General features: G+C 50.0%; 1 protein-coding gene across 3 annotated transcripts in view; it reads left to right on the top strand.

Moving 5' to 3' along the window:
• Nucleotides 1-17,308, top strand: part of PLGRKT (plasminogen receptor with a C-terminal lysine) — a 510,003-nt gene that overhangs the window by 79,802 nt on the left and 412,893 nt on the right. For all 3 annotated transcript variants that reach the window (XM_069626014.1, XM_069626012.1, XM_069626013.1), the window contains exon 2: nucleotides 5,562-5,648. In XM_069626014.1, the coding sequence (XP_069482115.1) occupies nucleotides 5,568-5,648 (81 nt within the window). In that variant the 5' untranslated portion in view covers nucleotides 5,562-5,567. The remainder of the gene's footprint in view (nucleotides 1-5,561; nucleotides 5,649-17,308) is intronic.

The raw sequence follows: 17,308 nt of genomic DNA, 5'->3' as shown, positions 1-17,308 counted from the left end.
GTAAATTGATGCAATCTACAACATTCTACCTAGAAAGACAAAAAAAGAGGCCATCACAACGTCCTATTAAAGAAATCTAGGACCATCCCTAGTAACTATCGTCCTATGTCCCTTCTTAACAGTGAGAGCAAGATCTTTGCAGGCCTGGTACTGCAGGATTTGGAGAATTGGGCAACAGAATCGGGCAGACTGCAGAAATACCTGACCAGTTTTTGCAGGGGGTTGCAGACAGAGGTCAGCACCCTCGTGGTAGGCTGGTTAAGAGGAGAATCTGTAAGGCTAGATAAAGTGCCACTTTATATGGCGGCTGTTGACTTCACACAGGCATTCAGTTGTGTAAATCATAATCTATTATGGCATAAATTGAACGATTGACAAATGCCTGGCTCTCTCCTCTCGATCTTGGTCAGTTTGCACGGGCAAATACTGTTGCAATTGAGGTTGAGTGGGCATGGTGTCCTGACAGAGAGCTTCTTGGCAAGGAGGAAGACTTTTTTTCTTATTTGGTTTCGATACCAACCTACGTGGATGATGTAATTCTTAAGGATAGGACTCGGTGGGCCTTGTGAAGACATCAGAAAGTATACACAGACAACTGAGCAAAGTTTGTGCTACAAACATTTATTAAAATCACAATAAGGTTGGGAAAATGCCTAACTTGCCATATGCTAAGGTGTTATATCCCTTTTAACTGAAACTAATCATAGTCTGTGTCTGGAAGTCCAAAGTAAATGTCTGTCTGTGTCCAAAACCTACTTGCCCTCACTTCTACTTTTTCAAAACGTGTAGGGATTTCCGCATCAAATAAAAAGTGTTTGAACAAAGGTTCAGAGCTTCTTCCAGCTCTTGGTCAGAATAGGGGTTCTCCCTGCCCCAGGATTCAAGACCATTCACTTTCAAACAAAAAGGGGGTTCCCTTCCCCAAGCGTTCAAGTCTCTCAAAGCTTCCAAAACAACACAATTCTGCGTGATACTTCCCAGCTTTTCAGGCTTCTGTGTCTTTCACCAATATCACAAAGTTGAGTTCTTTAAGTTCAAATTACACAAGCTTTCCTTGACATTCAATCACAAACTTATAGATGTGTTAAGTGGCTTTCCTTTAGTTGGATGTACTCGGTCTAGGCGCAGTTGTTGGACCACACAGTCCACCCATTACAGGTCACGCAACGGACACACCTTATTTGCTTCTCTTCGGCAGTTACACTGCCACTGCTTCAGCTGGTAATCGACCTACACTCTTGTAGCTTTTTCAATACGTTTTGCCACCATTCACTTGTTAGATTATCAAATATTCTCATAGCTTTGCCACTGCTTCAGCTTTCAATTTATACAGTTCCTCTTTTCTTTATGACTCTTGCCAAGGCTTGTTTTCCTCGGATTATACAATTCACGGTTCCTTATATTCTTTATTCCACTTGCCAATGCTTGTTTTCTTTAGTTTACACAATTCACTGCTTTCAATCCAAGTGGCTTTCAATCATTGTTACTTTCTTTTGATTCGGTATTCAAAACTTCATTTCAGTCACATTAAATACAGCACCCTCAAATTCCCAGTTAACTCTCCTGCTGGGAACTTGCACCCTGTTCACGGGCATAGTCACACTTTCAAAGTTCACTGCTTTTCTGGCCCTTCCTTGTCCTTGTAAGTTTCATTACAGTTTGGTATTCACAAATCGTTATATTCATTTCTCTCAGCCTTCAAGTTATCGTAGATCTCAATCATCTGTACGTTAAGTTGGACCGTCATTTCGATTGCCTACGCTTTCCTTCGTTCACTCGCGAGCGATCCGACCTGCTGTCACTGCCCAAGGCTCCTTTCCCAGGGATCGCCTCACCTGGATCTTCACTGTGGCTGAGTACCTTCGGCCTCCTTCTCCGGTCCTTTGGAGGTTTCTCTTCTTCCCCTTCCTTCTTTAGAGATCCTTTCCCCTTCTTACGTTCAAAGAGATAGGGGCGGTCTCCTCCCGAGGCCACTTTGACCGTTAATAAAACAAACAGTCAAGTGAACCCTGGGGAGCCCGCTCCTTCAAACAGGGAAAAAGCCTGAAAGGCAGAAAAAACCCTGTGTAGCTGCAGATGACGATGGCCGGGTAGATTACAAGGTCCAGAGGCAGATGAGGACTTTCTACAATGATCTTGGTTGTAACTCCAAAGGATAGCGGCACTGATGCGGGGCTTTTCTGGATGAAGGAGCCCGGGAAGGAGAGGTAAGGAAGAGTCGCTGAAGAGGACTTCCGCAATACACGCGGAAGCGGACAAAGAAGGGTAAGCACGGGAATAGTACTACCGGAGAAACAGGTAAGATCAGAGAGAGCCAGAAGTCAGAACGAGAAAGAGCACAAGAGAGAATGAGTGAGTGAGAGCGAGAGAGCGCGAGTGAGTCTGAGTGAGAGAGAGTGAGAGAGAACGAGTGAGCTTGAGTGCGAGAGAGTGAGAAAGCGAGAGAACGGAGATGTAGTGAAAGTAACCCCGAGCGGGTGGGAGCCGACAAGTCGGAACCCGGCCGCCGGGGAAGGCAGGTCTGCGGCAGCGCAAAGCAGATAGCAGAAACGGAACTAGACAAAGCCGGAAAACGTAAACAGAATGATATGCAAGGAAGGCAAAGGAAGAGAACCAAGATCCGGCGAGCAGGATAGGGCAGCAGAGGAAATATATAGCAGCAAAAGGGGAAAAGCTGAGACGGGAGGAAATCAAGGAAGGCACTGGTAAGGGACAAAACAAAAGTCAGCGAAAGCGAGTTGCAACGCGACTCGCAGGGGGCGTGGCTTCCATATATGCCCGTAGCAAAAAAAAAGGCTAGACCGCTAACAGACAAGCCGTAGAGTCCTAATAGGGCCTCCATCTTGCCCATAGCTTCCATGGCCGCATCGGTGTGACACCTGCATACACCACACGGTTCGCACAACAGCGTCCCAGAGTCATTCAGCCTGCTTTGACTCACCGGGTACGCGGTCTCTGTGCTGTCCTCGGCTTCGGTAGGCTATCTGTGGCTGCCTCTGCTCTCAGCTCAGCACGCCTCTCTTCCAGGGTCTCTGCCACCTCTGGTTACCGCAGAAGGAGCCCTCCTGACTCCGGGAGGTTGGTAAAGCAACCCTGCCACCGGAGACCTTCCGAAGACTCCCGCCAAAATCCACTTCCGCTGCAACATCTCTGCAGCTCCACGGCGCTTCGGACATGCGTCTCCCTGCCGTGACTTCTGGCTTCTCCTTCTGCAATCGCTCCACAGGCAGTCTCATTAGCCTCACCTCAGTGGGCCATTTATACCACCCCTTTGGCCTCAGTTGCAGGCAATTTCTTCAATTGCATTACAGTCTTGGTACTCGCCATCCCACTTACTCGTGCTAGTATCAGAGTGGTGTTTGTGTATGTCTGAGCTAATAAAGGAAGGATGTATGTTTCTATGTTGTCTCTTCCTCGTCTCAGTACCAAAATGGGTGTATATTGGGAGATGGTTTTCTGACAAAATAGGGAAGGAATTGGTACTACCACATGAAAGCCTGGGGGACATCAGACTCCTTTATAAAAGGGAAATGGGGGGATACCTTGTCTCACACAAGGGTGCCTCATCCCCACTCCCAAGTCTCCTCCGCCCAGGTGATCCTCCCTCACATATCCATCCCCAGGGTCAGGATGTGAAAGCAACAGCCTTTCCCTGGCCACCTGCGGGGAGGATATATTGGGGAAAGAAGTGAGGAAGCCATCAGAATCCTCACAGCCTGCAAAGACAATTGAATGCCGTCAGGGGATTTCTCCATATTAAGTGAACTCTGTATCAACGGTAAAATAAAACCGTCATCACGTTTATAAGTAACAACAGAAGTAAAATGGGGTCAGTGGGAGAAAACTATTTTGTACCCTAACTTATTTGGGTTTCTATATGGATGCAGCATGTTGCGATTAATGGGCAAATCCTGTCAGGCGGCATCACAAATTAAGAAAATCAGATCTTGTTTCTGAAGATTTTCTCTATGCCCTTTATTTTTTTTATTAAACAAAGGTGGTACCTGGCCTATTATATGGCTCACAGATGGAATACAACAAGATTGAATCGTGGATTCTGAAATGAGGTCTGAGCCTGCCGAACTGTGTGCCTATTGCGGCGCTAAGGTTTGAGTTAGGTTTAATCTCGTTGAGCTGCCTGTTGGAATGGAGACTTCTTGTTATATATAAAGTTACTGATCACAATAAAGGGTACTATTTACAAAGACCTAACGGAAGCTCTGAATTGTTCCAACTTGCATGCTGTAAACAACTTTAGGAAAAGAGGAGAATTAGTCCTGAGTGCTATCGAGTTGTCCGCTAAAGATCTAATTGACCATCTATAAGAAGTCAAGAAGAACCTACTACAGCTAAAATGAGAGGGTACAAACTCTATAATAGCCTGTCACCACTAGATAAACTTCGGGGTACAGTCCCCAAATACCTGGAAAAATTCCGTAACAGTTATTGGGCAGGCACATTTTTAAGATTCAGGCTTAACCTGTTACCAACTGGAGAGATTAGTCAAATTCGATCAGTTAACACAGAAAGAGGAAAAGGGTGTGTACTCTGTAACAGCCTGGGTGTGGTACAGAATAGAGAACATATTGTCATGAATTGTCCAACTTTAAAAACCAACAGAACCCAATGGCTAAGTCGTTTCATACATAATTACGAATTTCTGTATATGGGCCACCTCTTCACAAGAATATAGTGAATGGTGAGAATACTTCGCCACCATTGCTGTTATAAAAATCGTGTCTGAAGCAGGCTTGGTCAAGTTAAGATGGTAATATGTCATTTTGTCTCTATTGGCTCAAAATGTAAATTATAAATCATAATAAGCTGAACATAGATCTGATGACACTGTTCTTAATTTTTATGGATTGGATTTTTATTTTATTATTACTTTATATATTTGGTGTTTATGCTTTTTAAAAAATTGCACATTTTTAAAATGTAAATGATTTGTGGTTTTTATCTTTCGTGCTGTCTTTTTCTGTAATTTGTGTAAGGTTGGGTATATGCAGCCAAAATCACAATAAAAATAAAAGGTGATAAGGGCCCTTAACCAGTGGAGCACGGCACCGTTCCTGGCCGGTATGGCCCGCTCTAAAACTGATTTTCGGCATTGTCACCTGCGCAATAGCGAAGAGGGATAGCTTGTATACTAGTGATGGAAAACATATACCTTCTCTGTAGAGTTCAGGTTCTACGCCACTCCCAGGTCCCTTCTTTGTCTCCATTACAGGAACATGATGTCGGTTGATGGAGAACTATCTGGACAAACATGCTGTATACAAGCTGAAATCTCTGGCCAAAGCAAGTTTTTTGGGCGGGGGTTAAAGCAGCGTGAGGTGGAGGTCAAAGGAAGTACCTGGAGGGAGTGGCCAACCACTTGCTCAGAACTTGGGCTACCCACAGGGTGCTAATATTTGAATACATATAGCGCTTTACAACCCTTGGTGAAGAACCTTCCATGTCTTTTTTTGCTTGTACCAACTATTGTAATAGATTGTTTGTGTACTTCCCATAGGGTATTCCATCTCAAAATCTGATTTTTAAATTTACTTTTGTTTCAGTTAAAAATGGGTTTCTTGTTTTCAAAATCGATGAGCGAAAGCATGAAGGAGCAACGGGAATTTATGAGCATGAATTCTCGACTCCAGGTAAGCTTCACCAGGTGATCTTGTTTGTTTCTCGGCTGCTTTATAGTTTTGTCTTTTTACAGTTGCACTTTAATGCCAACTATATGTGAGCAAAAACGATTGCTAAAAATGTATAAATAGAGGGTTGGCAGATCTGGGGCAGATCTAGATCCTGGATGTTGTTTGGCCGTACTGTCGTGTGACTGGCAGCAGGCATGTTAGCATCCAGTATTTCGTATTTGTGTAATTAGTGTAGGCTTTATTAGAGTGTGGCAGCAGGTAAAGAACAGTTTTAGTCAGCAGACTAAATATGCCTTCATTTATAGGGAAAAACTGCAGAAGGCATTTTGGGCTCAGACAGTGCTCCGCACCCTTGCATGTTTTCTTGAAGGACCCATGTAGTTTTATGTGGCAGTTCTCTTCCTGTTTATTAAGAGATTGTTTATTATCACAAGTAGTAGGCGTGCTTTTTGTATTTGCTGTTCCCTCCATTTCCCAGGAAACTGGCACTCCTGAGAGGCGGGACTGTACTACAGGCGGAGGCCTGCTGTGAATGTTCCCCCTGTGCTGTGGGTGTTCCCCCTGTGCTGTGGGTGTTCCCGCCCTGTGCTGTGGGTGTTCCCACCCTGTGCTGTGAGTGTGTTCCCGCCCTGTGAGTGTGTTCCCCCCCTGTGCTGGGAGTGTGTCCCCCCCTTTGCTGGGAGTGTGTTCCGCCCTGTGCTGTGAATGCCCCCCCCCTGTGCTGTGAATGTGTCCCCCCCATGCCGTGTGTGTTTTTCCCCCTGTGCTGTGAGTGTTCCCCTCCGTGTTGTGCGTTGCTTTCACCCTTGTGCTGTGTGTTGCTTTTCCCTTGCTATGATATGTTTATGTTAAAGGTTTTTATACTGTGCACTGTCACCACCTGCATGGTCCCTTGGCGCACTGGCAGATCAGTAAGGCAAAGAGGGTAAGTGGGGTGTAAGTTAGTAGGACTGAGCGAGAGAAAGAGCAAAGGAGCTGTGATGTGCTGTTGGCAGCTGCAGTTCGGTTTACATCGTTTGCTGAGCATAGGTGTGTGTTTTAGGTTGGTAGCCATCATGTGCTGTTGTGCAAGGCTATGGCCCTCATTACGACCCAGGCGGTAAGCGGAAAACGATGCCGGTAAGTGAATACCGGCATCGTTTACCTCTAGGTCCGATTATGACCCGTGATAGTGCAATTAGCGACATCGTAGTTTACGGTGCCGCTAACAGCACCAAAGCCGCGCGCGCGACCCTCCATGCCGTAAATACCGGCATGGCGCAAAGCTACGCAGATCACAAACCAAGCGGACATGCCCCTAACGCCATCGCCAAGGCCGCAAAGTACCTTACCGCCATGGCGCTAATTCCGCCATCGCGAACCAACCGTAAATGGCCATGTGCAGTGTTCCCAGCTGCCACAGGTGCACAGAATCAGCACAGGGGAGGCAATACAGACTCTCCCAGTGCAAAAAGAGCACACACCACCCCTACCAGCCCCCAGTCACACTCCACAATGGGGGCTGGAGGACCTGATAGCAATGCGAGTGCAACAACAACAACAACAACAACAACAACAACAACAACAACAACCTGCACAGAGGAGACGCAGGAGGAGAAGGAAGGCAAGGCAGGGCCAGCAAGCCCCACCAGCACAGCCAGTGGCACCACGCAGGCAGCCCCCAATCCCACGCATCAGAGCCAGTCCATTCAACCTCACCGCAGAGCAGATCCACACCCTGTACCGACTGGGTCGCTTCACCAACATTGTGCACATGATACACAACGACATCGTCAGCATGATAGAAACACCCACCGCCATCCCGCCCCTACTGAAGGTCGTGCCCGTGCTCCACTTCCTGGCCACAGGCACCTACCAGCACACAGTGGGCCACTTGCATGGCATATCCCAACCATTATTCTCACGTACACTGATCCAAGTGCTCGATGCCCTCCTCAAGCACACAGACGACCACATCTCATTGCCACAGTCTGCCCAGGAGATTGCCAACACCAAAGTGGGTTTCCATGCACTAGCTGGCATACCTGGTTGCATTGGTGCCATCGACTGCACCCATGTGGAATTGGTGGTCCCACATGCCATGGAGGTACCATACCGCAACCATAAACTATTTCACTCAATCAACGTGCAAATGGTCTGCGACTCCAACAAGATCTTCCCACATTGTTGTGCCCAATTCCCCGGATCAACGCATGATTCAATGGTCCTTCGGAACTCCACAATACCACGCTACATGGAGCGACATGCAGGCCCAAGAGCCTGCCTACTCGGTGAGTCTAATGTCATGAGCATGGAAATGCGAAGTGTGTAGGTGATCGACGTACCAATGCATATTGCACCTGGCAGAAAGGGCGGGGGGGAATGATGCATACGTAACATGGCTGCGACTAGCAGTAGCCAGATCATACCGTGAGGCAGCACTCACATCATCTGACAACAGTATACATGATGCCAGATCCAATCAGCCCTAACATGTGAATGAAAGTGTACCCCAACCATGACACAACCATCTGCAAGTGCATTGTACGAAATGTGACCACATTGACTCAAAAGGAACGCACCTACATGCACGTCACCAAACACCATCAACTGAAAGGCCTGTCCCCCATAACTGCGCACAAAGGAGGCACATGTCGGACAGGAACATCAATGCACCACTACACAGACAGCAAGACCCACAAACTCCCCCCCATTGACACCAGTATTGTTCCCTGGGGTCATAATGAGCCAGACAGCAATGTTGCAATCATGTGAGCATTGACCTCACAGGACACGTGCCATGTCACATAAACTAACGGCCTGAACGGACACAGTGGATGGGCACTCACAAGGCAATTGTCCCCCCTGCATTGTGTCTTGGCATGCAAAACAGTACATGAGAGCCATGCACATATACCGGTTGCATGGTGTGAATCCATTAGCACAACTAAATCTGGTGCAAAGTTACAGTTGAATGCAAGGCATGGTGGTGCGTCATGTTCAGAAAGCAATCTCATTCCTGACACATACATTGTTGCCCATTTACAGGTGATGCAGGCTATCCCCTGAAGAGGTGGCTCCTTACACCAGTCCGGAACCCACAGAACCAGCATGAGGAGGACTTCAACCGTGCCCATGCACGTACCCGTGTGGTGATAGAGCAGGCCTTTGGCCTACTGAAGGCACGTTTCCGCTGCCTCAGCAGGTCTGGCGGGGCACTCCTGTCATGCTACACAATATGTGCGTCAGACGTAACGTGCCTCTGCCCCCTGACGCAGAACTGCAACCACCTGATGATGAGGATGATGAGGGTGGGGATGGGGCAGCACCTCAAGGAGGCAGCGATGCACAGGAGGGCCGTGAAATGCATCAGAATCTCATTGACCAATGCTTCTAGCACACACTACGTGTGCGTGTAACATGTGGACGGCACTTTGGGCACTGTGTGTGTATGGTATATGCACACTGTAGACTGTACAACAATAAAGCACACATACACAATGAGCAATATCCACACATTTGGTTTGTGATAAACGTAAAAGTGTATTGTGCTCCTGAAAATATGACACACCCACTCCCCCCTCACCCCTGAACACCCCAACACACCCATTCCCCCCTCCCCCCTGAACACCCCAACACACCCAATCCCCCCTCCCCCCTGAACACCCCAACACACCCAATCCACCCTCCCCCCTGAACACCCCAACACACCCAATTCCCCCCTCCCCCCTGAACACCCCAACACACCCAATCCCCCCTCCCCCCTGCACATCCCAACACACCCAATCCCCCCTCCCCCCAGAAATCCCTGCAAAGGAGTGCCAGTGCCTGTGGTGAAGTGGGTAATGCTTTAGTGGTCCACTGTGCGGGCACTATTGCCAGCCCCCTGTCCCGGAACCTGGGGCCCCCCTGCATGTACCCCTCCGGGTCCTGGATGACCTGCGGACGGGGCTGGATGGGGCCGAACTTGCAGCAGAGGATGTACCGGCCTGCTCGGTACGCCGTGTGTCCATGATTGTCCGTATCAGTTCACTAATCATATTCCGCACTGCGGCTAGTTCCGTGCATATGTTCGTGCTTGCTGATTGGATGGCTGCCTTGATGCTGTCAGCACACCTCTCCATGCCTGAACTGGCACCTCCACAATCAGCAACATGCTGCGTTAGGATTGACGCCAGTTGTTCTTGCCTCGCTGATATTTGGTCCAGCACCTGGCTGTAATCAGGCACAATGGGGGTTGCAATTGCAGGCCCAATAGGACTACTCCCCTCCTCCCCTACTCCCACTGGGCTTGGAGTGGCTGGCCATGAACCTCCAGGGGATTGCCCCTGTGTGTCCTGTCCATGCAGGCTACATGGGGACAGGTGTGGGGAGGTAAGTTGGGTGTGGGGGGGGACCTTCCATGTCATCATCCCCATTCGCCACATCGCTGTCAGAACAGGCTGCGATGGCTGCAGTCTCCCCGACTGTACTGCTCCCCGCAGACACGATCCCCTCAGTGGGCAGCAGTGGTTGTGGGTCTGCCGTGGGTGCCATCATGTCCCTTTCCTCGGGGGAATTTCTGCCCTGGGCTGTTCGGCAACAGGAATATTGGCCTGCTGTGGGTTGGCCTTGGGTCCAGCAGAGGTGGATGGTTGGTGGCCTCTTCCCTCTGTCCTGGTCTTCTTGGCTGGGGTGGTGCCACTCTCGTCCCTGCCGGTGTCCGAGTGTGAGCCTGTGGTGGAGCAGAGGAGGGAAAGTGTTATTGATGGTTCAGCGGACATTGAGCAGGCATTGTGATGAGTGCCATGGTTTAGATGGATAGATGGTGGACTTTGTAGGCCGTGACATACAGGTTGTCTCCCTTTCGGGTGGGTTGAGCATGCAGGAATGTGTGTGCCTGCTGTAGAGTGTACATGCTGCATGTGTGCAGGGTGTGGGTCTTCTGCTGATGTGTTGCGTTTGCCATATGGGGCGACATTGTGATTCCCATGTAAGTGTGAATCAGGGTGTTTTGCAAGGCTGTTTTGGAGGCACCTACCTGTGTCTCCTGATGTCGGGGCTCCTCTCTCCATTCCGCCTACGCCCTCGATGCACTCTATGCCGATCAATGAGGCACATGTCTCCTCCCATTGCTGCATCTTCAGTGGGGAGTCTGCTCCACCGCCAGTTGCCAGTCCCAGGTTGCGGTTTGCTGACAGTATACCCCTTACTCGGAGCCGGAGGTCATCCCACCTTTTGCGGCACTGTCTGGCGGTGCGTGGGGTGGTACCTACGGCACTTACGCGTTGTGCCACGAGTTCCCATACTGCTTTTTTCCGGCCTATGGCTGGTCTCGTCATCTCTGATGAGAAGACGACGTCTGCCTTCTCCTGCAGCGTTTCTGCCAGCATAGTCAGTTCTTCGCGACTGAAGCGGTCCTGCCGCTGCCTGTCGCAGGCTTTTTTGACAACTTTTGGTATGGTTAGATGAGGTAATGGGATTCACAGGGTTTCAGGGTCGGATGTAGTGTGGTTGGGTGGGATGGCAATGGATTGTGTTTTTAAAGATGGCCGCTGTGCTCTTTCCCATTCCGCCACGATGACGCTACTTCTGGTTCCGCTTATTTGCAGTGACCGCTAATTACGGGGCCCGCTAATTACGGGGCCGCTGATTACGGTCGCCGCTATGATGGGTGGCGGTAGGTCACCCAGCGCGGCATTCGATGCCGGTAAGGGCTGTTTACGCCATGGCGTAGTTTACATTACCGCCATGGCGTAATGCTCGTGCGCGATGGGTCGGAATATGGCGCTCTTTACGCCATCGGTCCATGGCGTAAACGATGATTACGCCATGGCGGTAAGGTAGCTTACTTACCGCCAGGGTCGTAATGAGGGCCTATGTGTGGTCTGTTTTGTTGTTCTGGCATGGTGCAGTGTGTGCGGTTTGTTGTGCTGTCGAGATGTGGTTGTGTCTAGTTCAGAGTTTGAGAGGTGTATGCAGAAGAGGGAGTTTTTTTAGTGGGTTTGGTCGGTGGCGGTACCCAATGTTACTCCCCTTTTTTGATCAACTGTTGGCCGGATCCCTTTTCCTGTCTTATATTCTGGTGTGCTACATGGGTCCCTTCCCCTATCTTATATTCTGGTGTGCTACATGTAACCCTCCTGTGTTGTGTGAAGATCAATGGGTCCTCAATGGACTATTCAATGGCGGTACCTTTCCCGCCCCAGGGCCCAGACCAAGTGCTGCCCATATCCCTTGCCCCTTAGCCCACCCCAGTGCACAGCAACCACCACCCCCACAGGTGCCCCCCAGGGGGAGGTGCACTCCCTGTACGTCGTGGTCCATCAGTTCTGAGATTGGGATGCCTCTCTCTCCACATGTAGTCCTCAAAGTCTCTCTGTCAGTGGTCCCGTTAGGTCAGACCCCTCTCTTTCCCCTGTTTGGTGCACCCAAGTCTCCTTCCCATTCGGACGGCTCTCCTCTCTGCACTCTACTCGGTCTCCCCTACACCCCAGTCTTTCTTATGAGACGAACAGCTACATTTGGGGCTCAACAACAAGTGCATTGACACCCAGATCTGAGACACGTTAACAAATAAAATGCCTACATTGGAGGTACCTGAATATATAGAAAAATGCCCCAATTGGCACTCAACAGTGAACTCAGTGACACCTAGATTTGAGAAACAGCAGTGAGTGTTAAGACACCCAAATTTGAGGTGCCCTTGTACTCCCTGTGCCCTGTGGTCCATTCATTCCGAGTTCTTTTATTTAATCTAAGGCCCTCTATTTGAGGTTCAATTAAGTCTGGCCCATTTCGTCTCCCCTGTTTTCGGTTTGACCCTCTACGGGGCGCGTATATCTTGGCCTCCTTCCCGCCTCTCCCTGCACTTCACTTCGGTCCGGCCTACTTCCCAGGCCTTTTCAGTTGTGTGTTCATTTCATGGAGCATGGGTGTTTTTCATTTGTTTTCATCCCATTCAGAGTTGAAGAGTCAGGTTTTTAGACGTTTTCAGAATTTTAGATGGTTCTTCGTGGTTTGTATTTCTCTGGGGAGGGAGTTCCAATGTTTTACGGCTGAGCAAGAGAATGCTGACCCGCCAAGTTTTTTCCTTCTGTGTGGTTTCGGTTCTAGGCGGATGTCGTCACTGGATCAGAGTGTTCTAGTCAGCTGGTAGATGGTGAATTTCTTTTGTATGACTTCCACTCCTAGGCCGTGGATTGCTCTGTGTGTTATGCACATTGTTTTGAAGGTGATTTGTGTTGCTTTCCCCCCCTTTACTGGGTGTTGCCCCGCTGTGCTGGGTGTAGCTCCCCTCCCCCCGAATTGTGTGTTGCTTTCCCCCCTGTGCTGGGTGTTGCCCCTGTGATGCGTGTTGCTTTCCCTATGCTCTGTGTTTCCCCACCTCTGCTCTGTGTGTCCGTACCCCAAGCTCTCTGCATGTCCCTCCACAGTGGTTGTTACATGTCCCTCCCCTGTGGTCTGTGCGTGTTTTTCCTCCCTGTATGTAACGCCTGTGAGTGTCACTTTCATGTGCTGTGTCCCGCCCTTAATCTTTCAATCTGTGTCTTTCTTGCTATCTTTGTGTGTCCACCCCACTCAGTGTCGGTCCTTCCCATGTGCCCCCCCCCCCCATGATCAGTATGTGCCTGCCCCATATACTCAGTGTACATCTTTGTGTGCAACTTCGTGCACTGTGCGGCCGCCATATCAGTCGTATCTCTTAAATTTTCCCCATGCTTTGAATGCACTGCCAGTGTGAAATTACTTGGCATTCCCAATGCTTGTTTTTTTCAGTTCTGCTTTAAAAAGGCTCTGCATTCTAATGCTAACACCTGAGAGATGATTTTAGGAAAGTGATTGTGTACTTCTACTGTCCGGTTCATTTTGTAAATAACATAGTTCCCGCTGGATAGAGCCAGACCTCTTTATCATGTCGACGACACACTGAAATAGTCCAAATAGAAAAAGTTGTCTTTACTTTGACTATTCCAGCTCTTTCTATTACGCACGTACGTCAAGTCATTCCGTCAGCGCGTTCGGCCCACGGACATGGTTTGGCACGACCAATGACACCTGCACCGGGTATATGGATACGGATTGAAAGCAGAAGGTGTGACAGTCACAAGGTGTACAGAAACGTTCATAGTAGCTGTACTACTTGCACAGTCTATGGACTGTTATACGTCCTGAAAAAGATGCACAGAAAGTGTGAGCGAAGTAGTGGAGCCTGCACTGAGAATGCAGATAGAATGTGAGGACAGCAGTGCCACTTGCACAGGGGTCACCATAGAACATGACTGCTGCTTAAGCAACATTTACAGAAGCAGTCAATGAGTAAGTAGCAGTAGTAATTGCACAAGGTGTACAGTAACAGGGCAAGGTCACAAATGTTTTACTCACCAGAAATACAGAAATGTGATGCTGCGACTATTGGTGTGAGGTTCTAATTTCCCCTGCTTCATCCGCTTCCCCTTCTACCCTCTGTTCATTTTGTTTCATTCCACCCCTCCCCAATTTCTTTAGCTGCTTCTGCACTCAATATTGGAGTTCTCTTCGACTCATTGCATTCTTTTTCACATATTCCCAATATTGCTTGGCTCTGCCATTTTCATTTACATATTGTTCAAATAGCCTGCCCTTTTCTGCCATGTTATGCTACTAAGTTTCTTGGGCCATCAATAATCTTGTCTTGTTTTGATAACTCTCTCTTGATCAGTCCTATACATTGGTTCCTCTCCATTTTAAATGTTTTTGTTAATGTACTGTGATGAATCCGGGTAATTCGTCCCTTCTCTCCAAGAGGGAGCCACCCTCTTTGGGACTAGGGAGGTGAGCCTGTTACACAATACCCTCCCTACAACCGAACTAGCGGGATCCCCTCCTTTGCCCCTCTGGGGGTAGGGATCTCTAAGTAGGAATTCTTTTTCACCTCCCCTAAATGTAAAGTGTCAAGGATTCATTGATTATATAGCAACTGGGCAGAGTAGCCATGTGCCAGGCCCTTTTAAGGTGAATGTCTTGGTCTCTGACCTATATCTGTTGCAACCTTACTGGAAAATCCAGAACCAATGGGATGTTTCCCTCCACTCCAAGGAGGGTCTAAGATACACCTGCCTCAAAGGAGAGAAAAGACCAGCCGAGGCGAGAGTTACGCTGGTATGCGCTGCTGCACAAAGGAGGAAGTCCCATCCCTTCAGGAGGAGCCTAAGGCGAAAGGGGAAGAGTACCGAGGTGAAGCAGCAGACCCTGCAGTCCAAAGCCAGGATGAAAACACAGGTCTGCGCACGCCAGGGGGGGCCACCTCCACAACTGAGCACAGCCGCCGGAGTAAAGTTGTGCAGCATTGCCGGGCAGCGAGACAATCCCATAGCCCAAATGAGGCCGATAAACAGAAGACCCCATGAGGGGATAAGAGACGCTGCAAGCACAGCAGTACCACACAGGTCCCACATGGGACTAATAACCAGAAGACCCCCAGAGGGGTTAGACAAACCGCAAACACAGCGGGGGGTGGCGCAGCACCATAACCCACACAGGGCTGATATCCAGAAGACCCCACTGCCGATTTAACCCAGGCGGAGAGTAACTCTTTCCGAAGTCAAAACAGAAAATGCCTGCATGTTACTATAATAATGTTTAATGTTTTGGCCTTAGACAATTATGGCATCTGTTTTTGGATATGAACATTAACTCAGGGCACAGCACATTCAAATGCATCAAAGTGCGAGGATGAAACATATTTTAAAAGCCAATACTTATTCACTGTAACATCGCATCCCCTTTCCTCCATCCTTGTGGGCGTCCCCCAACATGGCACAGCACATTCAAATGCATCAAAGTGTGAGGATGAAACATATTTTAAAAGCCAATACTTATTCACTGTAACATCGCGTCCCCTTTCCTCCATCCTTGTGGGCGTCCCCCAACACGGTACCGGGACCTTTGGCAGCGAAAAATTGAGCTTCTCCATTAAATTTATTATAGAGTGCATGGGCGCGTCCTGGGCGTGGGAACACCCTACCGAGGAACCGCCCTCTGGCATCTCACCTCAGTCCCTTTTTCCGCAGGGACGGTTTTCGACCTGGCAGCCAGTGCAGAGACTTTATTAGCTTTCTGCTTGCTCCCAGTATGTTGTTTCAATTTTCTTTAACTTCCCCTCTGTGCCTCGTCTCCCCGGCGCATGTCAGCCGCAGGAGGATTCATGAGATGTGCCTCATGCGACCGCTCGTTCCCAGCCGGAAACCCATGCACTCTGTCTTGAGTGTTGGGGCCCGACCACCTCTGGGACGCATGTTCGGCTTGCAGCGCTCTCGGTCACAAGGCATTGAAGAATCGGTTGTTGTGGTGGAGGGAGATCTTCCCACCTCTCCTCCGCCCCATCTTAAGGACTTAGGGCCTACCTTGACAAGAGGTCCTGGAGACTATCTACAGTACGGCTCCACAGCACAGCAACTCCTTCCCCGGGGGGTCCCCACGGACCGAGGTCCCTCGTATTCAGGTTCTGGCAGGCCTGAGGCCTCTAAGGCTACCCAATCCCAAACCGAGGGCGCTCCGGGAACAGACCTGAGGCCGTCCTGGCTACTGGCTTCCAAGCTGAGGGGCTCTGGGGCCCTACCAAGCTGTCTTCGGAAGGGTGATCGAGTTCGTCCTCTTCTTCTAACCCAGGGAGTAAGGTATCGTCGAGTGCCACCTCCAAGAGTCTGTCCTCGGCACGATCCAGCACGGCTACCAGCACAGATGCTGAAGGAGTCCAGCCTACCAGAACTCGCTCCAAGGTCGTGGGTCAGGGCGTTACGACTACCGGCTGAGGACTCTGCGCCTACCAGAGGGATCTCTGAGGTTCACACCTCTGCTTCGGGTGCAATACCCAAACTGTATCTCTTGGCTCAGGGCCTGCGTGCCCTCCTGCCCTGGGCGTGGCCCAAGGCTACAAAATGGCAGAGCAGCACGTGGCAGAGCCTGCCAGGCAGGCTGCCATTTTGGGAGCAGCTCGCGGCCCACCAGTGCTTTTGCCAATCGAATGGGCTTTACAGGATGATCCCAGCCCCTTTCCCACCGGAAGCAGCAGCAGACCCTAGGGTGCAGCGTTTTGGTCTCCTCAGGGATACATCTATCCATCACAGCCATATGGCTACACGCACCAGGCGCCTTGGCGACGAGCAGAGGCCCTGCCCCCTGGAGGGCCGGGCCCCTAGAGACCCAGCGGCTTGTGAGGACCACTTCTTCGAGCGCTTACTCTTCCTCATATGTTCTCCCTCAGATGAAGGGGCTCCTGAAGGACACTGTGAAGGAGGAAATCCTGGAGGTGTTGCTGCCCTGGCCCCCTCCTCTGGGTACCCCTCCCATTCCTGCTGCGATCCTGGCGCCGGTCCCTCCACCGATTCAGGCCCTACTGGTTGTTCTTACCCCTCCCCCTCAACAGCCGTTGGAACTGTCTGAGGCACTGGACCTGGGGGGGGACCCCGCCGGGACCCATGTCTTAGGGCCGGGGATCCCCTCGGTGTGTGAAAAAAGCAATGTGGGGGGGCATGACGACAGTGCCCAGGACGATGAGCCCTTGGCATCCGTTAAGGCCTTTCATGACTGCCTTCAGGGCCTGGCAGAGTTTTTGGGGTCCCCCTTCCTGAGGAAACTCACGGGAGTCTGATGTGCTAGCAGAGGTCTTGGGGAAACGCACCACGATCCGGTCTGGTATTTCCCTCCAAATGGATGTTGTG

Source organism: Ambystoma mexicanum, chromosome 6p, assembly GCF_040938575.1.
Source record: "Ambystoma mexicanum isolate Mex_15411 chromosome 6p, UKY_AmexF1_1, whole genome shotgun sequence".
Taxonomy (NCBI): domain Eukaryota; kingdom Metazoa; phylum Chordata; class Amphibia; order Caudata; family Ambystomatidae; genus Ambystoma; species Ambystoma mexicanum.
Note: the sequence above shows the minus strand (reverse complement) of the source record. Positions and strands in the feature narration are given on the sequence as shown.